Source organism: Megalobrama amblycephala, linkage group LG22 (assembly GCF_018812025.1).
Source record: "Megalobrama amblycephala isolate DHTTF-2021 linkage group LG22, ASM1881202v1, whole genome shotgun sequence".
In the NCBI taxonomy this organism is placed as follows: domain Eukaryota; kingdom Metazoa; phylum Chordata; class Actinopteri; order Cypriniformes; family Xenocyprididae; genus Megalobrama; species Megalobrama amblycephala.
The window spans coordinates 10,573,537-10,600,568 of record NC_063065.1 but is presented as its reverse complement, the minus strand read 5'-3'; the positions used below and the strand labels follow the sequence as shown (position 1 = coordinate 10,600,568).

The window sequence follows — 27,032 nt, the reverse complement described above, 5'->3', positions numbered from 1 at the left end:
GGAGACAAGAGCCGTCACTATTTTCATTTTTAAACACTTGCAGTCTAGCCTGGGTGCCAGTCCGAAACCCGCCCACAACATTTTTTGGACGGGAAGTTCGGTCTGGACTCGATCCATTGTGGAGTAATTATGCTCGGCTCCCAGAAGGCCAAGCCAATCAAATTGCCAGGGCGGGCTTTAATCGATGATGGACAGGCTATCTGCGGTTACGTAACCACCCACGTCATCACCACGTCTTGGGTTGAATTGGTTTTCACCAACGATGACTGCAGCTGGAGAAGTAAGATGTTTAGATTCCGCTATCACGTCTGAAATAAAAGAAATCGACAGCGCATTAATTTTAAAAGACGAACAAAGAACCGCAATCAAGGCATTTGTCGATGGGAAAGATGTGTTTGCCGTCCTTCCAACGGGATTCGGCAAAAGTTTAAGTAAAAGTTCAACATACGTCACTTACTGCGTTGCTCTGATTGGTTGTAGGTCTATCCAATTGAGTGCAGAGTTTTTTTTTTACTGGTTCGTTTACTGGTTTGACACGCCCCATAATTCAAGTGCAATGGAGCAGTATCAGACTCACATTCTGCCTAGAATATGAGTATGACGAAGTCAGGCTACTTGCAGTCTGTATAATGCACAAACACAACTTCATTCTTTGTAAATCTCTCTAACAGTGTAGCATTAGCCGTTAGCCACGGAGCACCATCAAACTCATTCAGAATCAAATGTAAACATCAAAATAAACACTGTACTTATGCGATTAGACATGCTGCATGACGAACACTTTGTAAAGATCCATTTTGAGGGTTATATTAGCTGTTTGAACTTTGTTTATGCAGCGATAGAGTCGAGAGCTCGGGAGGGGGTGGAGAGCGCGAGCATTTAAAGGGGCCGCAGCATGAATCGGCGTATTTCTCATTATGCCTCAAAATAAGCAGTTAAAAAAATTAATTAAAAAAAATCTATGGGGTATTTTGAGCTGCAACTTCACAGACACATTCAGGGGACACCTTAGACTTATATTACATCTTGTAAAAAAACGTTCAATGGCACCTTTAAATTTAAAAGAAAAAGTATGTGAACTACTTGCAGAATCTGTGAAAATGTGAATATTTTTAACAAAATAAGGGAGATAATACAAAATGCATGTTATTTTTTATTTAGTACTGTCCTGAGTAAGATACTTTACATAAAAGATGTTTGCATTTAGTTTATTCAAATAACCTCGTTCATAAGTATAACCATTGATTCTGAATACTGTGTGTGGTTACCTGATGATCCACGACTGTTTTTTTTTTTTTGTGTGTTGTGATGGTTGTTTATGAGTCCCTTGTTTGTCCTGAGTAGTTAAACTGAGCTCTGTTCTTCAGAAAAAGTCTCCAGGTCCTGCAAATTCTTTAGTTTTACACCATCTTTTGCATATTTGAACCCTTTACAGCAGTGACAGTCTTTTCACACCGAGGACAATTGGGGGACTTGAACATAACTATTAAAAAAGGTTTAAACATTCACTGATGCTCCAGAAGGAAACATGATGCATTAAGAGCTGGGGGGTGAAAACATTTGGAATTTGAAGATCAAGGTAAATTGTATTTAATCTGTCTTTCGGGAAACATGTGAGTATCTTCTGTTGGTTCCAAAGGGCAGTACTAAATGAAAAAAAATGATATTTAAACGAAATAAGAAAAATTTGGACATCTTCATCCTGTTCAAAAGTTTTCACCCCCCGACTCTCAATGCTTCGTGTTTCCTTCTGGAGCATCAGTGAATGTTTGAACCTTTTTTAATAGTTGTCTTTGAGTCCCTCAATTGTCCTCAGTGTGAAAAGATGGATCTCAAAATCCTACAGTCACTGCTGGAAAGGGCTCAAATATGCAAAAGATGCTGGAAAACTGAAGAATTTTTGGGACCTGGAGAATTTTCCTGAAGAACAGAGCTTAATTTACAAGATACTCATTAACAGCCATCACAAAAAAATAAAAATAAAAGATAAAAAAAAATAAACAGTCGTAGATCATCCAAGTAACCACACACAGTATTAAGAATCAGTGGTTCACATACTTTTGAACGGGGTCATTTTAATAAATTCAGCTATTTTTTTTGTCTTGTGGATTATATGTAAACATCTTTTATGTGAAATATCTTACTCAGCACAGTACAAAATAAAAAATAACATGCATTTTGTATGATCTCTCTTATTTTGTTAAAATTTTTCACATTTGAACAGATTCTGCAAGTGGTTCACATACTTTTTCTTGCAACTGTATATATATATATATATATATATATATATATACAGTGCATTGACACAAATTCACATTTCGATTAGATTTCGATGTCATCAAACTTGAGGCAGACAAAGTCGGATCAATCTTAATCTTATGATGATATAAAATGTCACGTCTCGTTTTGTTTTTGTTTCATGTCTTATTTTGAAATTCTCTTAGTAATGTTTCCTATTTGCCATGTGCTTCCCTTGTTTGTAGGCTTGTTCGAGATGCATCGGCGCTACGCAGACCGATTAGCGTATGACATCAAAGTACCGTGAGAGCGTTTGGAGAGCATACGACTCCTTATGCTTTTGAATCGCTCTCACGGTACTTTAATGTCATACACCGATTGGTCTGTGTAGCGCCGATGCATCTTGAACAAGCCTTGGGTCTTGTTCTAGTTATGTGATCCTGCCAAGTGTTCCCCTTGTCATGTCATATATCATTGTTTTTATTTAATCATGTTCAAAGGTGTGTCTTGTCAAGTCATTAGTAGTCTGTGTATTTAAGCCCTCATGTTTGCCATGTATATTTGTCTAGTATTGTGTCCGTGTAACCACTGTTTGGTGTTTTTCTAGCCAAGTTTGCCACGCCACGCCATGCCAAGCCAAGTATTCGCTTGTTAAGTCTGACATCACGCGGCACTGCTTCTGGGTCCAAACGCTCTATCTCAGACCACAAGAAAACAACAAACGGTGCTAATATACACACACGATGTGGTGTAATACTACCAAAAAATTTTAATCCTAACCTTTATCTCCATACCAAAATCCCAGATGGCCAGACAGTGACTCATCTTTTATAAATCATTAAAATATTAATGTTTGTGACGCTGTGAGCATGGAGACTGTGTACACTGTAAGTATTTTAAATGATTAACTTTTTAAAATGTTAAATGTTTAATATGAATAAATAGTGCTCATAAACAACCGTCAAGATGGCATTCTCAAGTGAAGCGAGTCGAGGCTTGGACCCAGAAACAGCGTTCCTTACGTCACGACTTAACAAGCGGTAATAAAACTGCACTTGGGTTCTATCAACTTGCCATCAGTGGACTTGCTAAAATAAAAATACATAAATTGAAATCAATAACTATTAAATACATAATAATATAATATATATTATATATATAATATATTTTTATGTTTGCAATGATTAATATGAAAATAAATGTGATCAGGGTTCATTTACAGTATCAATGTTTTTCCTATGTTGCATCTTGTGAGATTGATATTTTCATATAACGTTGTGGAAACCAAACCTGAGGTGAATTACTTTGGGTAAAACCTATTCAACACATTTATTGTAGCCAAATTTTGTGTACTGTGGTTTGCAGTGACTGTTGACTTAATTTGCACTTCCTGTGAAGTGATATATGATAACATTTACTCTCCTTATGATTTGGAAGCTAAAAATATTTGAATATCCTGCACATAATACTGTACTGGTGCTGATATACTGCTGAAATATTATTCAGCAGCAATACCTTTCACTTAAGTCCCACACATTTCTAATGGATTTTCATTTAAAGCATATGCAGTACAATACTCTCTCTGAATGGGAAAGGACAGATTAGGCTTTTCAGAATGATAAAAGTCTGTCCGTAGTTCAATACCGAGGATTAATGTGACATTCTGGATTTGCTTCATGGGATCTCTGTGGCTTATGACAAAGCCGGAGGTCCACTAGAATAATGTGTGAGGATGGATATATTGCATGTGGGTGTTTGCGCACGTTGATAAATGCGAGAGGGTTGGCGTCAACCTTACATGACAAACAAAGCTTACACTAAAAGCCAAGAGTACACATCCAAAAAGCCAACATCCCATTCAGTAATATTACACAAGCTTTCAGGTGCTGGTAACATGTTTTTGTAAAATTAATGTATTAAAATTTAATCCATGTCTTTATGTTAATCTCAACAATATGCATATCATATAAACTAGGGAGTAGCATCAGGTATTAGCTGGATTAGTTTATAGCAAGTGAAAAAGAATCTTAATCCTAAATGTTAAGCATGACATACCTATTAATATTAAAGCATTCATTTATTTATATCAAGGTTAAAATATTGGCTTTTTTTATGGGGGGTAATAATTATTGAAAGTGTCTCCGATGATTCAGATGTTGTGTGGTGTGCTGTTGGATTATGGGAATGAGATTTTACATCTGAAAAATTTTGAAAGATACATTACATGTATAATGTCAAAAAATAAATCATCTAAAACTCGAAATTCAACTGGATTTCAAGCAGGTGGCAAATTGTTTTAGATGGGATCATTCAACATTTTATTATGTCAGGATTATCTGATAAACTTTTCACACCTCAGACAATTTTGCAAAGGAAAATGTAATTTTTTTTATCTTGTCTGTTCTGATAATGTTCTGACAGCTTCTCGCGTGATTGTTTGCTAAAAAAAACGTAACTAAAAATAAAACTGACACTAAACCATAAAAAAAAAAACATTTTTGTTACTTAATGCATTCTCATCCTAATGCATTCTCATGCTAAACATGGCCAAAGTTTCAAAACATGAGTTGGACGTACAGTATGATGGAGTATTTCTGTGCTAAATACACTACTTCCAGTTTTGGAGAGTTTTTTTCGAGTATGGCCTTTTATCACATAATTAAGTGTGGAATTCCTTGTGTAGGCACTTCTCCCTGATAAGTGTGCACAGATCAACCAGAGCAAGAGCAAGAGCACGCCCATCAACACATTTCGTTTGGGTTACGGAAGCCAAGAGATTTTTAAACTATGGCTGTGTCCCAATTCAGGGACTATACCCTTCGAAGGCTGCATTTGAAGGCTGCATACATCATCGACGCAGTCTCGTTTAAGAAAAATAACCATTAAATTGCAAAGTAAGAAAGAAATTACAGTATTTTACACCGCACAATGAATATCAGTCAATTTTATTAAGGTTACTTTTCTTAAATATGACATCCTTGATGGCGTATGCAGCCTTCAAATGTGATCTCCGGAGGACGCAGCCTCCGAAATGAGACTCAGCTCCTGTCACCAAAGGAGTGCGTTTTTGGTTTAGGAAAAGATTACCTTTTTCAGCTTTCGAAAGAACCCAGCGTTAAGGAAACAGTGGATGAAGTTTGTTTTTCTGGGGCAGCAAAAGAGTTTGTATGTTTGTTTGTTCCCCGGAATTTCAATGATGAATGCTTTGTAAACAAGTCCTAGTTCGGCGCTGGATCGCGGGCGGTGAATAAAACTGCATCAAATGTCTGTGTTTTGTTGGCAATAAGCGTGCAAGTGCATAAAATGTAAAAAAACACAAACTTTTTTTGTTCACTTTTTATTTATAACGATGTCGCAGCTAGCAAACGATCTCTACACAAAAGCTGTGACTGTTTAGCCCCGCCCACGGCACTGTCGGCAGGCACGCCTCCAGGAGCTCGGCTTTTTTCAGAAAGACTCGGTACAGCATATCTATCTTTTATAAATATGATAAAACTAAAGACTTTTCCGAGATATATAAAGGATGCAATACTACTCTACAGGTACTCAAGATTAACATGAGATTGGCAGAAACTGTGTGTGTTACCTACTCTTTAAATAAAAATTCATTTATTAAAATGGAAAATATAAAAATAAAAAAATAATTAAAACTACTGTAAAAAAAATCCCAGTAAAATTTACAGTAAAACAACGGCAGCTGTGGTTGCCAGAACTTTACCGTAAAAAATACGGTAGCAACGTAAAAAAAAAAAAAAATCTGTTAAATTTGCGGTAAAATAACATATTTCATTAACTGATATTAATGTTAATTTACCAACCTAATGAAGTACTAATATCTGTTTTGCACCTTTATAATACACTGACAATCACCAAACACAGTGGTGATAAGAGTCACATGATTAATCAAAGTTCATCACAAGCAGATTTTCCACAAGCTGAGAAGGACAACACTAACATATAGAAGGTGCACACAGTGTAATTCACACACACACTAAACACCATCATGGTAACACACATGACATTTTAAAAATGCAATAAACATTAATTTAACAACATTAGGTGTAACATAAAACCCTAATGTACATAACTGATTAGAAAAAAATGAGAAAAACTAAGAAGAAACAGAGTTATTTCAACGAAAATATATCAATGTGAAGTGTCACGCAGGGAATTGTGGGAATGTCAATTTACGGTTTTTCACTGTAAATTTTACAATGAATTGTTATTTTCACTTCCAAAAACTGTGAATTTAACGGTATTTTACCGTAAAATTACATTAAATGTACCGTTAGATCTATTACAGTTATTCACCGTATATAGTAAACCAATTAACAGTTTTTCACCGCAGCATTTTTACAGTCTTTTACTGTTAAAATCACGGTCATTTTTTACAGTGTATCTCAATGATACTGTTGTGGTATGATGACAAAATATACTTAAATAAATAAAATAATATATATACTTTTTTAACAGGATCTCTAGATTAGTGAGGTACCACTGAATTTCCCAAATCTGCAGGAACCAACAACTACCTCAAAACAATTATCTGCAGTTTTAAGTAGTCTACAGATTACCCTTAGTTTATAATATCCTGTATGTTACAGTAGCTTCACTTTTACTGATCTACAGTTTTACAGACTGTTGTTTTATTCATATTTTATTGCCTATAATGGACTGTATAATTATCAGTAACAGAAACACTTTAATTGATGTTAATCACAAGTTAAAATTGAAACATCATAATCACTTCATTAATCATTGCACAGTTGATTAATCTGTTGATTAATTTAATATTGGTATTTAATATTTAGGTCTGTTTTTTTAATGAGCCAATTAGCCAATCAGCTTACTGACAGAAACCTTCATGTTCAACCTGCTTTTGTAGCCTTGACATTCTGAAGCTGTGTTTTAGTACTTACAGTTATTGACTTTTTATGGTGCATCTTCCAAATGACAAATAAACAGATCAATACATATTAAAGAAACAATAAAAATCTCAACAGGTTATTAGAGAAACAAAAGCCTAATGACAAAATGTCACAATTAAATCTTTGTTTAATTAAAAAAGAGATAAAATATACTTTTCTTAATATTTGTATCTTGGAGTTATCCAGGGTTTATTCTACTCTTTACACAGGCACTGTATATAGTTGGGGGTTGGAAAGATCAGCGTTTTTTTGTTTTTGTTTTTTTGATAATGACATGACAGATTTATTTTGTTTACCCAATGTTTGACAGTTGGACAAATCTAGACATAACAATAGCCAATTGATAGCCAAATAGACCTTATTATCATTTACCTTATTTTACCTTCTTCAAATTTAATACGACAAAGTTAAAATTTCCATTAATTGGCCCAAAAAAGTTAATTTACCAGTAAGTCTTTCCAACAGTTGGAAAACACATCATACTCTACCTGTCAATATGATTCATTCAGCTGTGGACTTCATTGTTATATCTAGATGGAGGTCACTGCCTGTCAGGGCAGGCACAGGTGGTCTTTGTGGCTAGATTTAATGCATTTAAGCTGTTTCTGCTGGCATTTGTTCTTTTTGGAAAGTAATTTGTTGTTTTTTAAAAGTATGTTTCTATTTCAGAGCTCTGTTGTATGCCTCTATTCAATGTTCATTTTTTTAATGTTATGAAACTGCATTGCTTTTTTCATTCATTCAGTGTTCACAAAACAAGCGCATTGAAGAAAAAACACACAGGGACTCATGCACCTACAGTCTTTTTAATTCAAGCCTGAGTAAAATTGATTGGCTTGTTTTGGATCAATATGTGGCATTGTAACACAGGATCTGCTATGAATTCACTGAGGAGGAATTAAGTGTCCTTCCTCCTGAAGTATACATCATATTTTTCAAAATCTGTGGACCATAAGACAATTCTCTCTCTAAATGCATCATTGTAATGGGATACCCATACCTAGTCCTTGAATGTCTCCCTTTTTCTTATATAAAAGGCTCTTAATTGAGTCATAGATTGTGGTATAATCCAAGGTAAATTATCTCATAATCATTTGAACACTAGTTTATTAGTCTCAATTCAATTTTTAAGTAGTTTAACAGTAATTCAGCTGTTTTCAAAGTACTATAGCTTTTCCAGTAACAATTTTTTTTTCAATGAGTATCTAGTGCAATATGTAAGTCTTTTTTTATTTTTACATTTGTATTATTAGATATTTAGGCAATTTGAAATCCAATAATTAAGTTTAAAAGTGTAATTCGGCAATTTCTCTAAAAAAATTATTGTGTCACTGGTGCACAATGATTTCCGGGGTAGGCAAGGCTGTGAAGGATCCATCTGTTGTATACTTCATTTCACGGGAAAGGAAGGATGCATTTGGAGGCCGCATTTGAAGGAACCTTCGAATTGGGACAGACTTCGTCACGCCATGGTGACGCAATCAGCCTTCGAATGTGGCCTTCAAAGGATGCAGCCTATGAATTGGGACGCAGCCATTATGTGTAGTTGGAATGTCTGATCTTTCTAGTGAATCAATTCATCCTAAATTATTCTCTCCCAAATGTAGAATTGGAAATTCAGATTGTTCTAATGAATCAATTAATCTTAAATGGTTTTAAGTCTCATAGGCCAACATGTCCTCCAACCAATACGGCCATATAGGTTGTTTGTCACTTCCCTGAAATACGACCCATAGGAACGTTTACTAAAGTTGTGCCCCTATCGACAACGGGACACTTTCATTTTAACTTTTATCTGTGTCATATTTCGGGTTTCGCGCTCAATTGATAGAACATTGCAATTTACAACTATATGCAATCATGTGATCATACGATCGTGGATTCAATCCCAGGGAACGCATGTGCTCATAAAGTGAATATGTACTATAAATCACTAAGGGTAGGTTTATGGATGGGGTAGGTGTAGTCGTTAATAAAAAAAATTAGTTTAGCTAAATGGAAATAGGACAAATGGCGGGTAAGGGACCGTGTTAAAAGTCCACACATTGCATTTAAATGAACACGCATTTTGATTGGTAACGATGGTCATATGTCATTTCATGATGACGTAACAAGACACTGTCATTATTTTTACGCCAGCTAGAGAGTGCATGACTTTAAAACGTAAATATAGGTCATAATAAGGTGCTTGAAAAAACGACCTATAGGGTCGTTTTTTGGAGGACAGTCTCCATAGGCTGCATCTGAAAGTTTTTTTTTTTTTAAATTTTGAATCGAGTGTCTGAAATCAGTTTTGCGAGGTACCTTCATGCCTAAATGCTGCCTACAAAGTCATTGCCTGAAAGGCAGCAAGGCAACAAGTTTTCAGACGCAGACATAGTGTATGTTGATTTCGAACTGAACAAACTCAAGGTTTTAATGACACATAGAAACAGATGATCCCTTACAAATGTGTGGCTAAAATCTGATTAATTCTAGTGAATAATTCATCCTAAATGGTTTTACCTCGCATATATAAAGTTGGAAAGTCTGATTCAGTTCTCTCTCTCTCATATGTAGCATTGGAAAGCCTGACTCATTCTTGTGAATTGGTTATGTTGAATGATTCATGTAAATGAACAGATTTAAAAAAATGATTGACAAATTTAAATATCCATAGTATATGTACTGTTTTTGACTTGGTTGTGTAAATTAGGATGTTTTTGTTGTATTTAGTATAAATTTATCAGGTTAAGTTTAAAACTGTCAAACTGTCAGGGTAATTTTTGTGAGAGAAAAAAGTGGCTCTGATGAAATTACAAAATATATTAAAAAAACTGAATGTTACTTGGTGGCTGTGGTAATGTAGTGCACAGGAAATATAACAATAGTCTTTAATATCACACTTAGGAAATTACAGAAGAACTCAGGAGAATCAGATAACACAACAACTTAATTCAAAGACGATACATGACAAAGAACTAAGGACAACTCAGGGCTTGAATACATGAAGAGTAATGAGGGAACTAAACAGGAACAGCTGAACAGAATGAATAACAATGAGTTACAAATGGAACAAACTACAAACTACAAACAGACATAACAGGAACTAAACAGAACATACATGTAAAAAAAAAACGTAAACAAAATGTAATTGTCCCTTAAGTAACCTAAATGTTGTTCACTAATTTTGTTCAAAACTTATAATGCAGTTAACTACCTTTTCAAACAGTATTTTGACTGTAGTTTAACTACTTCCCCAACTCTGTTTAAATCTTAAGACCTAAAAAAAAATTTCTTTCCCAAGCATCTCAATAATTCATTATTTAAATTTGTATACAGCATAGATCAAAACAATGCTCTCACTGAATCACAGTGCTCAGTTGGGTCTCATTGCGTATTGATTGGATGCAGAGTTTTGCATTCAGTGGGCCACTGTGCATTGAGAAGTGCCAAGAAACACCTCAGCGAGAGGGGTGACGTGGCCCAGCATTTCTCTGATTTATTCCACAATGCCATTTAACTTTGTGTGGACTCACTCCAGGACGCCAGCTCTCAGGGCTCACTTTGTTTTAGTTAAAGTCAAAAGAGTAATAAACAGATGCAACTTCTAAATAGAGCAGCCAGCATGTGTATCTTGAGGTTAATGACCTTTACATTTTTCACACAGGTAACCTCTCAAAGACTTGCACTGCTGATGGCTGGACTCAGATGGACCCGATGGAAATCGCAGTGTATTGTGGCTATAATCTGAATGGCAGTATTGACGATGTAAGTACAAATTGTTTACAAAAGCTCTTTTCAAAGAGTAATTGTTTCTCATGGGGACGTAAGGTAATTTTAACATTTACAGTATAGGGGCTAGTCAGTCATTTGTATTTCCATCCCAGTTTTTTTTTTTTCTCCAACCATCTGCGTAAAAATTCCTGGTTGAATTACTTACTAGTTTTGATGAATACCAAGGTCGTGTGTTAATTTAAATGCCATCTGAATCCACATTTCTAAGTTTACAAGAAGGGGTCAGTTCAAAAGTCATTGTCTAAATCCTTTTTCGACCACTGCCAAGCACCATATGGTAACTGTTGTGTTTCACAGTAATGTGCACACATTTTAAATGGACACTTTTATTACTGAAATGCTGGAAACTGTTTACAAGAAAAAGATCACTTTACCACTCTACTACAGTGAATGGGAGCTATTAAGAAGACATAGAAATAAGAGAACAAAATCATGTAATTTTTTGAAACTATTTCTAACTTACTCGAAAATAAGTATATGATAATTTCCTCATTTTTTAAATGATATCCATCCTTTTGAAAGATAAAATGCTAGACAGAAAACCATTTCAACCATAGCATGTCAATTTTCTTATTTTTAAACAGGATATTTAAAGGTGCTCTAAGTGATCCTGGGCGGAGTAACTTCCTGTTGACGTTCGAAGTGTTGTCAAACAAAACAGAGGCTAGCTAGACCCTCCCTCCTCCTCCTCCCCTCGCTTCCTGAAACAGTCATGAACGCGCATTTAAAATATTCTTGTCGGTTATTGGCTGGAGCATGTTTATTATGTTTTGTGGGCGAGTTTGTTTTTATTGCCGTTTTCGGAGCTTGTGGCGACTACAGAGGCCACGTTTTTTACAGTGTGTTCAGGGGACCGGCAGCTAGCGGATAGTAGGGCTGGGCGATATATCGCATGCGATTCTCACGCACATTTCGTCAGTAAAGCCGGTTCCCTGATTACCGCTAAATCGCCATCACCTGCTTTCAAATGGAGCAGCATTTAATAGACAGAGCCGTAGATCACTGATAAGCCACGCAATATCACGTTCATTATCGGAGGCGATTCATCTGCGATAATGAACGCGATATAAAACACACGGATCTCAACATAACACCGACTGTTATGTAACAGTCGGAGTGTACGCCCCAATATTTGCATATGCCAGCCCATGTTCCCAACATTATGAAAGGCATAAGACAAGGGTAGCCAGTAATGTCTGGATCTGCACAGGTGAATCAACAGACTAGGTAAGATGGCAGATGGAGCAATAATAACTGACATGATCCATGATAGCATGACATTTTTAGTGATATTTGTAAATTGTCTTTCTAAATGTTTCGTTAGCATGTTGCTAATGTACTGTTAAATGAGGTTAAAGTTACCATCGTTTCTTACTGAATTCACGGAGACAAGAGCTGTCACTATTTTCATTTACACTTGCAGTCTGTATAATGCATAAACACAACTTCATTCTTTATAAATCTCTCCAACAGTGTAGCATTAGCCCGTTAGCCACGGAGCACAGCCTCAAACTCATAGAGAATCAAATATAAACATCAAAATAAATACTTTACTCACATAATTCGAAGCATGCATACAGCATGCATGACGAACATCTTGTAAAGATCCATTTGAGGGTTATATTAGCTGTGTGAACTTTGTAAATGTGCTGTAATATAATCGAGAGCTCGTGTGGCAGGGAGCACGCGAATTAAAGGGGCGGCGCGCTGAAAAAATCAGTGCATAGTTAATGATGCCCCAAAATAGGCAGTTAAAAAAATGTATTTAAAAAAATCTATGGGGTATTTTGAGCTGAAACTTCACAGACACATTCAGGGGACACCTTAGACTTATATTACATCTTGTGAAAAAGCATTCTTGGGCACCTTTAAACTGCGCATAAGGCAGTTTTTGCATTAATTTATAAATCTAATTATAAAATGATGTTTTTACTCCAATTCATTGTTGAAATATAATCATTTACACAGTGGCTGTGTAATAATCAAGACATCACTAACAGGTTAAGTAAAATATAATGAGTATATAGTCTAATATAGTGCATATATTTAACGGAAGAATTTCTCTAGCAGACTAACACGCTGTAGACACTGAATGACTTGCCTAAGGTAAATGTAATGCTACGTGACATGACATTTTGTTTATAACACATATTGTTTATTGTTTATATTGTTTCATTGATGTCTTTCCGCCGCTGAAACACTAATTGAGCAATTACATGAGATATGATACGTTTCATTAAGTTGTAGCTGTATACCTTCAGATGTTCATTCATGTTTATTTTGTAATTAGTATTAAAGAAGCGATGATCACGTTCACCCGCGCTGTCACTTGAACTTGAACAGTGATCTGTCATGCCACATTAAAGAGCATCAAAATGGCATTTATAGTTTAAATTTCATGATAAAATGGACAGAATTTGAAAGATGAAACCTGTTTCTTATCGAAAATAGCAAAACACTGAGCTTATTGCATTTATTGGTGGTTAATGGTGGTTAGGCTACAATGCTGTATTCATTGTGTACATATGCGTACCAAACCATAAGACGTACTGAAAATTTGCGTGATGAATTAGTGTACCATTACATCCCTATAAATAAGATATTATTTTCCTATTGTTAAATTAAATATGAATTCGTCCAAGCAATAACAGAAAGCTTGTTTACAGCTGACAATTATATGTCTGACCACGTAAGCAGCACATTCCTGGGTTCGTAGTATCACAGAAATTTCTCCTCCACTGTGAATAAATTGCCACCTGAGGTGCATGCAAATTTATTTTAGACAGTCCTCATGGCTAAAATAGTTTACTATCGTTAAAGGTGATTAGAAGACTTTAGAGAGCGAGGATCATACATGCAAAATATCTTAGGAAAGTTAAGTCAAACTAGTGTTTTCAACTCCACTGGCATTATACAACACTGAAATGCTTCGACTCTTGACGTATTGAACTTTTAGCCTACGCAAAGTGATCGTTCACATGTTATGATGAGTGTTCCTCACCCCCATAAAACAAGCTTTACCGTTCACCCTTTTTCAGTCAACCTCTCAGCCTCCTTTTCCAGTCTGCCTTTTATTGCCTAGTGCAAACTAACAAGTCCAAACATAATAGCTCCTTTATTTAGTGATGCACATCGGCGTATTCCTTGGATGTATTTGTAAACACACAAAAAAGCCATCGTTGAAGCAGTGATTATATAACATGAAACACCTTGATCTTTTGGGCACAGTGTAGTTAAGTGAAGAACAAATGACCTTTGCCCTTTGATGAAAGCTTTCCCAGCATGTTTTCACATCAACAGGATGGGTAATCAGCACGCCAGTGGGAATATGTGGGCATGGGACTTAAAAGGAATTTTATGTTCTTGTTGATGAGTGTCTGATGCTCCTTGTTGCCATGTTCAGGTTTTTATATTTGACTTTGGTCAAAGACTATAGAGGGGGTTATTTAAAATACGCTCTACGCAGGTGATTTGCGTGGGAGAGACAGCACAGTACCCATTCTTCCCACAAAAAAGATAACCTTGAGTAAGAACCCTCCTTTACAGACATCAGGATCCGATAAAATGGACAAAAAGAGTTAGGGTCAGATACCAAGGTTGTTGTTTTTATGAGCTGTAATGTTTGTGAAGATTTTTTGAGGGGCAGTGAATGCATGTTTTGACCCTTGTTGTCATACATACTGATAGCAGTGTGCTTTTTAAAAATCTTATATTCAAAATCTTGTAGCAAAATCTTTTATTGAACACAATACTAACATACTGCATGTGAAGTACTTTTTTTAGACCAAGGCAAAATGTAAATGTCTTGCTTTTAAAAGAATGGTTTGCTAGAAAGTGCATACAGTGATGTTAAAGTTAAAATTTTTCGTGGTTTTTTGAAGCTTTGATTGTGTTTATAGTGTGCAATATAACATGTGTTCATGTTTCGCGTGTAAAAAAACACAGTATTTTTCACATAATTTACTTATCTGTATACCGCTGTTTCCACTGTCATAAAAACGGGCTGATGACTTCCTTGTTCTATGAAGTCCCTCCTTCAGAAATACGTAACGAGTTTTGATTGTGCCAGCGGTTCCTGTGTTGTGATTCGACAGCACCTTAGCGAACCTTGCCCGGAAAGGTCACGCCTCTTACCATAACGTGGAGATGCACGCGCTCAGTGTTATTGTAAACATGTCTTTAATTTTACCCTATCAATTTGAGCCGGAATCAGACCCGGTGATTGGACTGCGGGATGAAAATAACAGCGTTTCGACGACATGGCGACAAACACACTCTACAAACGCAACTCTTGTGTATTCCTGTGGGCGGAGGTTAGTCAAAAAACTGTTTTAGTGACGTCATTAAAGAAGGAAGTAGAGGGATGTAGTCCAAACTGGCCGTTCAATGTAGGCGACTTCTGTTAGATAAAATTTCTCGCTTGGCATTGAACTTTGAGCTTTAAAATTTTACAGATTTTATTTATACTCTAACAACAACATTACACACTAACTAAAGTTTGAAACATGGGATCACGAAGAATGGGACCTTTAAGAAATATAACACCTTAATCAAAAGGTTTTATACACTACTGTCATTACAAATTTGTAATGCTTTAGAAAAAAGTCTCTTATGCTCACCTAGGCTGCATTTATTTGATCGAACACAGTAAAACAGAACTATTGTGAAATGTTATTGTGTAACGTTTAGTTGCTGTAGTAAATTGCACGATGATGATGGAGATCAACAAAAACAGGTAAGTATCTTATTAGAAACTGTGACAACAGATGAGTAACTATGGAAACTAATAAGGAAATAGAACACAGGCAAACAGGAACAGGGAAAACTAAAACACGATCAAACTGAACAGAACTAAATATAAAAAAAAAAGTTTAAAAGAACAGCATTTGTTTGAAATAAAAAACTTTTCAATTCTTCAATTCTCAGAATTACTCAGAATTAAACTGATTCCAGTGCTATTTTAACTAGTGAACACATTCTTTCTTTTCTTTTGCAGGATAGTTTCTTCAGGTCGGTAAAGATTGGCTACACCATTGGACACAGTGTTTCTCTCATTTCTCTCACTACTGCCATTGTAATACTTTGTATATTCAGGTAAGAAATTCTATATTTGTCAAACTATGCTTACATATAGATCTAACCCTTGCCAAGACATTGTGGTTAGACTTTATTTTGTTGTCCTTGTTACAGTGTAATTATACATTTATGCACTGAGTAATATTAATTAACTAAATGTACTTACTATAGAGTTAGGGTTAAGAATAGGGTTTTGATTTAGGGTTAGATGCATGTAATTATGCATAATTTATAGTTATTACTATAGTAACTACTGTACATGCATGTGACAAGGACACAAGTAAAATTGTTTTAGATGTATTATGTTTGTTCTAGTATCGTATTTGCTTTAACTAGTTTTAAAGAACCCATCCAAGGCAATTATTTCTAGGAAAAATGGCAGTTCAAATGAACTGAGAGTGAGCTAATATCATTTACTTATTTTAACATCTTCTTATAAATTAATTGCATGAACAGTGTCCAAGAACAGGTTACAAATACAAGGTATATATATATATATATCAAGGATGACATTTTGATTAAGCTAATGGTTAACAGGCTTTAAACACAAAAAACAGTGCTTCATTAGCGGTTAAAGCCAACCCTAAATGCACCATGGGGTTTCATGAAGCGAGTCACTGAATCACTGAAGCTGTCGAGGATTAAGCAGCGAACAACATGCTTCCGTCGTGAGACTACAGTGATTGATCTGGCTCACTAGAGGCAGAACTCCCTGCTAATGACAGAGATAAGAGCTTTCTTACATGTATTTTCCATCACACACATTTCATCTAAACCAAAGAAGACTCCCTGCCATTAGAGAATTAGAGTGCTCATGAATAAACCCATGTGATACTTTAAACCACAAACACCATTTAAAACCATTTACATGGCACCAAGTAAGCATTCAAAACATATAGTCAACATTATTTATGTATGAATTAAACATTGCATACGTTTGTAGTGGATTAGGCTATTTATGATGCTGTTTTGGTGGCTCATGTAGTAACTGCTATGGATGTATCTTGTTCATAATAAGGTGACCAGATTTCTGAAATGGAAACCAGGGACATTTCCTAGTTCAGTTGTCAAAATACTATCACTGGAATATCGGTTCTATGAATTCAAAAATGAGGACAATAAATTTTGCATGTTTTGTTTTTTATTTGTGGGTAATATAATAATTAATAATAATTAATAATTAAAAAATGAAGACAATAAATTTGCATTTTAGTCTTATTTTGAGTATTTAAAGTATGTACTTTCTGCAAATGTAATTGTTGCAAGTGTTATTGTTTAGTTTAGTTTTTATTATTCATATTGGAATACATACCTGTATCTCACCCACGATATAGTTAAGATGTGTGTGTGTGTGTGTGTGTGTGTGTGTGTGTTGGATTTTAGCTTAAATTAAACCTGTTCATCATATAAAGCAATCATGTCTCTTCAGAAGATTTGGATTAAAACGCTCTATTCATATGGACTGTTTTAAAGTTCTCTTTATGAATGTTTTGAACCAACAGAGTTTGGGGGAACGGACAGAAAGCGCTCAGATTTCATTAAATATATTATTTGCGCTTCGAAGATGAATTAAAGTTTTATGAGTTTGGAACAACTTAAAGGTACAATTTGTAGGACCTGCCACTAGAGGGCGCACTACTAATACAATAACAATCGCGTGGTTTGATGACGCTAAGAAGGTGCGTGGAATGATGGGATTTGTTGTCTTCTACCCAACCGCTGACGGCCATCAATCAGACGGAAAGATAAATCATGGATTTAACGGATGAGGTAAAGTTTTTTTAAATGTATAAACAATGGATCAGACGCGTCCTCGCGCGGGTCTAGAGACGCGATGCCCCGCGTTTGGCGTGTATGCCCCATAATACTAATCGTGTTGATCGTTATAATCGTTATAATTTCTGTAAAGATACGAATCAAAACAACTCACCTGTTGAGTAAAACATAAGCGAGATCGGCATCTCTTTCTAGGTGAAGTTTGTCGCGAAGCTCTCTCCATCTATAAAATGCAACACCGATATTGATCCTCGCTCTTTCTCTCCTCTTGTCCCAAACTCTTCTTGGGTCGTTTGGTTGGCCCGTACGCTTACGTTTACGGGAGCTGTCCTTGTCGACAGAACCAGCGGCAGATGGTAAACAGTAATTATGTTCCATAAATAAGTAACACAATCCACCATAAAACGTGCAAGAAATAAATAAGGAACTGCTTGAAGCAAGCTAGTGGTTTGCTGGACGCTAGACACTACTTCCGCATTTGTCCACGACACTGTTGTCATGTGGTTTCTACGTCAGTAAAGGCGGTAACAAAGGGTAACTGACATCATTGACAGGCGACTGCACTGCCCCGTGTCACTGTTTAGAATGGGAATTTTCTCATGATTTACAAGTAGTTGAAAACATTAGAGATATTGTTAGTAATCAGCTGGACAAAATATATAACACTAGCCTAGTGGTTTTTGGATATTTTACTGCGAATATCTTACAAATTGTACCTTTAACAGTGAGCAACTAAAGACAGAATATTTGTTTTTGACTGAAATAACCCTTTAACATGAATAGAAACCGATAATAGGGGTGTAACGATATGTTCAGGTCACGATACGGTACATAACTCGATACTGGGTTCACGATACGATACGTATCACAATATTTTGAACAGAATTTTAAAAATGAAACTGAAATTCAAATAACATATTTATTTAAAAAACATTAATTTCAGTAACTTTCTTTGTTGTACATACAAGATCACATTTCAAGGTTTAATAAAAACCTTCTGTATTCAAATTAACAGCTGAATAGGTCTGTCTGTCACTGAAAAAAAAGAAGTTACATTTAACATGAACTTAGAATTAAGAAGCCTAAGACAGAACTTCTTAAAGCTAAGCATCGCAAGCATATTTTGCTTTTCCGTGAACACAGCTGTTGCTGTGGCTCTGTGGTGAAAGGAAACCACGACTTTTCTCACACGACCAAGTGAGAGACTGACACGAGAAACATTTAAATCTGCTTGCAAGATTCGATGTGTGCACGAAACCCTTACTGAACTAGAGAGCTGATTGAGACACACCCTTAAAGGGATAGTTCACCCAAAAATTTTATGTTTATCTGCTTACCCCCAGCGCATCCAAGATGTAGGTGACTTTGTTTCTTCAGTAGAACACAAATGATGATTTTTAACTGCAACCGTTGACGTCTGTCAGTCAAATAATGTGAGTGAATGGTAACACAATTTATAAGAGTCAAAAAACATGCATAGACAAATGCAAATTAAACCCAACACAGTTGGACATAGTGGTGTATTAGAGGTAAAAAATTATATAAATACTGTTCGGTTTCTCGCACAAACCGATCGTTTTATGTCTTAGGACACCAGTGTGTCGTCACAAGCCGCAGGGTTTAATTTGGATTTGTCTATGCATGTTTTTTGACTCTTATAAATTGAGTTACCGGGACTTCCGGTTTGGGCGATGTTGTGGTAGGTCGCAAGCTAGGGAGAGCTCTGTTGAAATCCTCTCTAAATTCGACTATTACACGCATTATTATTACAGTCAACTTGAGCAAGCCTGTGTGAATGCATATTAATCATGGGGAAACCGACCAAAAAGCAAAACCAACCCGCAGAGGGCTCATCTGATGATAATCACGATGCCGGTTCGCAGGCTAATCAAAATGAACCGCATGCTGCTAATAACACGCCGCTAACCCTGGCTGATATGGAAAAACTCCTCAACTCAATGGAGGACCGCATTATAACCAAATTGTCTGTTCAACTTTCTGCTGACCGAGCAACGATTGATAGGCATGACCAGACCATCCAACAGATGGAAACGTCACTTAACGACATGGAATCCAGACTGCTGACCCTGGAAGCGACCTGCGCGACTCTGTCCAAAGATAACGAGGCCCTCAAACTTAAGACAGACGATCTTGAAAATAGATCGAGGCGCAATAATATCCGGGTAACCGGCTTACCTGAAAAAGTTGAGGGATCGCAGCCTACAGCTTACATGGAGGTATTCTTGGCTGAAATTTTTGGCGAGGAAGCTTTTTCCTCACCTCCATCCGTTGACAGGGCGCACAGAGTAGCCTTTTCTCGCAGGAAACAGGATGACCCACCGCGCCCTTTCATTGCACGGATTCACCGTTACCAGGACAAAGAGCGCATCCTGAAACTGGCTAGAGAGACTGGGCCCCTCTCCTTTCGCGGCTCTGAGGTACACATCTACCCCGACTACAGCGCGGAGGTTTCCAAGAAAAGAACAGCGTACTATACAGTGAAATCGCAGCTGAGAAACGCTGGATTAGCATATCGGATGTTTTTTCCTGCCAAACTTCAAGTCACTGACAAAAACGGTCAGAAAGTAACTTTCGCCTCCCCTGAAGAAGTTTCAGCCTTTCTGCAAAATAATCGGCCAGGTATTCCTTCTACTTCCTCTACTTCGTGAAACACTAATTTTGACGCCGTTAGAATTTCTCTGAGTTAAAGGTGGACTTTCTGATGCTGGAGAGCTTTGTGTTTTCATCACTCTGCGTTGTCTAATCCGGAAATCAACCATTCCCTGATTTACATGATGGATTACTGAGGTGGACGCGCTTCCCTACAACCGCGCTCGCGTTCGTATATGCCCCATTTCTGCGCGTTTGCACGCACACTCAGACACAAACTCTAGCATTGGCATACGGAAATGAAGGTCCCTGGACAGTTCCCTGTTCTCCCGTTGCATTTTCCTCCAAATGCTATAGCTGTTCTGTCTACCTCACATAAATATTCACTTATGTTGAGGGCTACAGCTCTCAGTTGTTCTAATTGTTTATATTTGTCACATAGCGTCTTTGCACAAACATGTTAGAATATGTAATAGTCTTAACTGCATTGTTTCTTTGTAAAACAGAGTTCTAGTGTAAGTTTGGTGTTCTTTAAGCTGGTAGCTTTGAGTTCTTTTCATGTTCCCTGTCCCCTTCCAGATGTTTTTTTTTTTTTTTTTTTTTTTTTTCGTTCCCCTTCCCTGCTTATGCGGCCGCACTTTATTTACACCCCCATAATTTACTGAATGAGGACATCCAAAACTAGTTCCAACCAAAATCGGCCCATTCATTTTGTTTCTCTAAACACCAAGGGGATGAATACCTGGTTGAAAAGGCAAAAAATAACATCCTACCTACAACAACTAAAATCAGACATAGCCTTTTTACAGGAAACCCACCTTAAGAATGACCATATCAACTATCTTAAAAGGGGCTGGGTTGGGCAAGTGTTCCACTCCAAATTTAATTTTAAGGCCAGAGGGACAGCAATCCTTGTTCATAAGGACATTCCCTTTCAAGCTGAAGAAGTGATTGCTGATAAAAATGGAAGATTCGTCATTGTAAAAGGCAGACTATTCACCAATCTTGTTATTTTGATTAATGTGTACGCTCCTAACTATGATGATTACAACTTTTTTAACAAATTATTCTCCGCTATCCCCTGTGACAATAACTATAAGTTAATAATAGGGGGGGACTTTAACTGTGTACTCAACACTGTACTAGACAGATCATCAAACAAGGTTCAACCCCTCACTAAATCCGCGAAAATTATCAATGATTTTGTAGCTCATAATGGTGTCTCGGACATTTGGAGATTTAAATTTAATAATCAAAAAGTCTTTTCCTTCTTCTCTAATGTCCATCACACCTATACTCGTATTGACTACTTTCTTGTAGATGATAGACTGCTGGGATATGTTAGCTCTGTCTCTTATCATAGCATCACCATCTCAGACCATGGTGCTGTCTCATTTCACATAGGCTTACCTAACTGTCTTAGACCATCCCGCAATTGGAGGCTTAACCCCCTCCTCATTGCTGATAAACAATTTGTAAATCATGTTTCCTCCCAAATTAACTTTTTTATTGAAACTAATACCTCCCCAGACATCTCTCATTCTACCTTTTGGGAAACTCTCAAGGCCTATTTACGGGGACAAATAATTGAATACTCTTCTAGGACAAAAAAAACAAGAGACTCAAAATTCAAGGATATCTCACGAGCTATTGCAGAGATTGATAATCAATACTCCTCCTCTCCATCCCCAACACTTTTCAAAGAGAGACTCCGATTACAGACAGAATATGATTTACTCTCCACAGATAAGGCATCTTATTTACTTACTAAAGTGAGATCTAAACTTTATGAATCCGGGGATAAGGCTGGCAGGCTACTTGCCCAACAAGCTCGCCAGGCCCAATCATCTCACCTTATTCCCAAGATTTATGATCAAACGGGGGAGACCAGAACAGACTACCTGGAAATTAATAATATTTTTAAACAATATTACAGTAAATTATATAGCTCCGAATGTGAGGGTAACCCTTCTCAGCTCAATCAGTTCCTTGAAAACCTTCACTTTCCCTCTATTTCATCTGAACAAAAACCACTACTGGAAGGTGCAATCTCCAATATAGAGATTCTAAAAGCTATCAACTCTCTTAAAAGCAACAAAGCACCTGGTCCGGATGGGTATTCCTCCGAATTTTACAAAAAATTTGCACCTATGCTATGCCCTCTGCTCCAGACTATGTTTAATGAATCTCTATCATCCGGGCAGCTCCCACCTACCCTGCGACAAGCCGCAATTACTTTGCTACCCAAAGGGGGAAAAGATCCACTTCAATGCTCCTCCTATCGCCCAATCTCCCTGTTGAACGTGGATTATAAAATTCTATCTAAGGTTTTGGCGGCTAGATTGGAAACAGTAATTCCACATATTATCACAGAAGACCAAACTGGCTTCATTCTAAATAGGCACTCTAGTTCAAATTTCAGAAGACTCCTAAATATTGTTTATTCCCCCCCATCCCGCTCTCCGGAAATTGTTATATCTCTTGACGCTGAAAAAGAGTTAGATCGGGTTGAATGGCAATATTTGTTTGCAACTTTAAGGAAATTCGGATTTGGAGACTTCTTTATCTCCTGGATAAAACTCTGCTACTCTCACCCTTCTGCCACAGTAATTACTAATGGACAGCAATCAGAGTACTTCTCTCTAGGCAGAGGCACACGTCAAGGTTGCAGTTTATCTCCTTTACTTTTTGCCATTGCCATCGAGCCACTGGCCATTGCTCTTAGACAATCTGAGGACTTCCGGGGCATAGAGCCTTGGGGCCTTCTACATAAAACATCCCTTTATGCAGATGACATCCTCTTATATGTCTCAGACCCACTGGGCTCTGTTCCTTCCATTCTCAACATTCTGACTCAATTCGGAAACCTCTCCGGCTATAAAATCAATTTTGAAAAAAGTGAAATGTTCCCTCTCAACAATGCAGCCACTTTAATACCGGCATCACATTTCCCATTTAGAATTGTTAACAAGGGCTTTAAGTATCTCGGGGTAGAGATTACTCAAACTTTTCCTTCCCTCTTCACTAAAAATTTTAATATCTTGTTTGAAAAATGTAAAAAAGATATGGCTAGATGGATGAATCTCCCGCTGTCCCTAGCAGGACGAATTAATCTTATTAAAATGATTATATTACCAAAATTTATGTACCTCTTCCAAAATATCCCCATTCTGATTAAAAAATCATTCTTCAGTTTATTGGAGAGTAATGTATCCTCCTTTATTTGGAATGGCAAACCGCCTAGAATCAAAAGAAGCGCCCTCCAAAAACCTAAAAAGTTGGCCGGTCTACCTTTACCCAATTTTATTTACTATTATTGGGCATGCAATATAAAGACAATGCTGCATTGGTTGGGAGCGGGGGGCTACAGTGGGAATGGGGCCTGGATACGGATGGAGATTGCCTCTAGCCCATTTGATCCGGGCGCCGTGCTTTGTGCCCCACGCCCCCCACCTCGAAGCCAATTTTGTGCTAACCCGGTGGTCTGTCATTCTATTAGAATTTGGTCTCAATTCAGAAGACACTTCAAGTTGCAGACAATGTTGGTGTATTCTCCCATAAAGAATAATTATAGTTTCCCCCCCTCTCTCACAGACTCGACCTTTAGAACTTGGGCCTCGAAGGGCATAAATTCTATCTCTAGTCTCTATGTAGATGGCAAGTTTGTGTCTTTTGCCCAACTCTCTCAATTATTTGACTTACCTCCTTCCCACTTCTTTAGATTTCTCCAAATTAAACACTTTGTCCAGAAAAATATATCCTCCTTTCCAGACTTTCCAGCGAGCAATACAATCGATCATATTCTCTCATTACCCCCTTCACGTAAAGGCCTAATCTCTACTCTCTGTATCAGCAATGTCTCCCCACATTCTTTGCAAGATGTCAGGAGTTCGTGGGAGAACGATTTCGGGGAGGAATTTACAAATGATCATTGGAAGGCTGTGCTTGACTCAATTCATACCTCCTCTCCTTGTGCCAGGCACAACGTGATTCAACTTAAAATAGTTTTAAGAGTACACTTGACTAAGACAAGGTTGGTGAAAATCTTTCCTAATGTCGATCCCTCATGCCCTCGCTGTAAAGGCCAGCCAGCAGATTGTATACATATGTTCTGGTCTTGCCCTAGACTAAATACGTTCTGGACCAATATTTTTGGCGCCTACAATATTATGCTTCAAAAAAACATTATCCCCAACCCTGTAACTGCCCTCTTTGGGTTTATCCCTGAAATTCTCCCCCAAAACAGCCCAATTATAGCATTCACTTCCTTGATTGCTAGGCGTCTCATCCTACTCTCCTGGAAGGAACAAGCACCCCCTAGCTTCAGAAGATGGGTTTGTGATGTAATGCATTTTCTAAAACTTGAGAAGATCAGATATACCCTTAAAGGCTCTATCCAAACATTCAGAAAGATCTGGACCCCCTTTCTGGAGTACTATGAGAACTTGCAAACTCCATTAAATAAGAATGATTAATGTATTATCATCATAGTTTTGCGGCAGCACCCATCCCCCCCCCCCCCCCCCTTTTTTTTTTTTTTTACATTGAATGCTTACTCTTAGTAATATTTTATTTTTATTAGTATGATTTAATGTCTTCCACCCTTTCCATTGCTGGTCAGGCGACCACTTACTTTGCAAACTTATGCTATCCTGTAAATTCTCCTCTTATAATTATTAGTTGGACTATAACTTCAACGGACAATCATTCTTGAGAAGATCTGGATCTATAGGGACAATAGGGATGGTTGGGTGGGATGGGTGGGTTGGGGTGGTGGGGTTTATGTTATCTTGGTTAATACTTGTATTATACAGCCATTACATTTTTGTATATATATGATCCACTATGTGCTGTTGAAATCCTACTTGTTTTAAGAAAAAACCCAATAAAAATTGTTAAACATAAATTGAGTTACCATTCACTCGCATTATTTGACTGACAGACGTCAACGGTTGGAGTTAAAAATCATCATTTGTGTTCTACTGAAGAAACAAAGTCACCTACATCTTGGGTGCCCTGGGGGTAAGCAGATAAACATCAAATTTTCATTTTTGGGTGAACTATCCCTTTAATATGCGGTGACAACCCGGCTTCTCTCACTGCCACCTCCATGTTGCGTGCATTGTCAGTAACAACAGCAGTACTATGAGGAGCCCTTTCACTCTACAATACATAACGGTAACATTTTTGCATCGCCAAATATCGTACTGTGATATATTGTTACACCCCTAACCGATAACGATTGATAATTGATGATAATAATATTGTGTCCAGGTTAAGTTCTTCAGTAATTAGTAATTTTGTTAAGTTCAGTAAGATCGACCAAGTAATCAGTGTAGCTTGCAGTCTCCTCTGTTGATTAAAGTAGCGATACTGTATGTAGAATTTAGAAACCTCTGTTATTAGCGACACCTGTGGCAATTATGTGAACTGCAGCCAGCAACTTATTGCTTGTGCTCGCACTCATGCACACGTAACGACAAAGTTCTTTTTTGTTCTTCACTTAAAAGTAAAAGAAGTTGGAAATACCTTTGAGCAATAGATTTTTAACAAACATCCTGACACCATCCGTGCTGTGCTGTGCACTTTCCTCTCAATAACAAAATAAACACAACAAAAAAATGACAGCATGAGAAAACAGCAGTTAAGAAAGCATCTGATCATAGTGATGTGAGTATGTTAGCACAAGCAATTCACCAGCCTCATGATGACAGATGAGGTAATTAAAATAGCACTGTTTGGTTATAAAGTTTAAGACTATAGACTATATAGATCTGGCTATGTCAGACTATAGTTTGAAATAATCCCTTTTCTTTACATGACACATTGACAGTACAGAATGGCTCTTTCAGCATTATCCTGAACATTGTATAAGCATTCATTTCATATGTGTCATTGAACGGAAGAGAGGCTCTTGGGAGCGCACGTAAATGTCACATCCTTTTGATTTTCCCAGCAAAAACGTCCTGAGTCCTTCACATAAAAATACTTGCTTTCATAGACAACCTAGGAAGTGGGGAAAGGTCTTGTTTTTTATGTTTCATTAGAAGCTGTTCACACATTGGCAATAAAAAAAAGCAATTAATACATGACAATATAGCCTTCTTATAGCCTCTTTAAAATATTCACTGTACGGTCTGCTAACCAACAGGCTATGTTGGTCTGGCTTTTTTTCATTGTAATATGCAGGCTGTTTAGAATGTGCTATAAAATGAGGACATTTTTGGGGACATGACTCCAAAAACCAGGACTGCCTCTGGTTCGCATCAGTTCGCCAAGGCTGACCTATAAAAATGCATAAGTTCTGCTGTAAACAGTCATAAACGGATACTTACAGCAATTCACAGCACACTTATTACAGCGTCAATCCTCCCTGGAGCATCCTGGGGTTAAAGTGCTTTGCTCAAGGGTACAAATATGATAGTTCATAGCTTCCCCTTCTGATTACCAACCTGAGCTTTAAATACACCACAACCCACCCTAAATGCTGTCATTCCCATCAGTAATAAGGTTCATGTGTATCACCAGAGTACTGCTCCTCAGTAAAGCTGCTCATGTTCCGCTCTGCAGCAATGTAATCAGTCCTAATCCCATCTCTTAACACTATCTGCACTTGAACTGCAGGCT

The 27,032-nt window shown here is 37.1% G+C and overlaps 1 protein-coding gene across 1 annotated transcript in view; it reads left to right on the top strand.

The window, feature by feature from the left end:
- The window catches only part of vipr1b (vasoactive intestinal peptide receptor 1b), a 79,481-nt gene that overhangs the window by 25,686 nt on the left and 26,763 nt on the right, over positions 1 to 27,032 (top strand). Inside the window, exons 4-5 of the mRNA XM_048174539.1 lie at positions 10,816 to 10,916; positions 15,940 to 16,037. Of these exons, the coding sequence (XP_048030496.1) occupies positions 10,816 to 10,916; positions 15,940 to 16,037 (199 nt within the window). The remainder of the gene's footprint in view (positions 1 to 10,815; positions 10,917 to 15,939; positions 16,038 to 27,032) is intronic.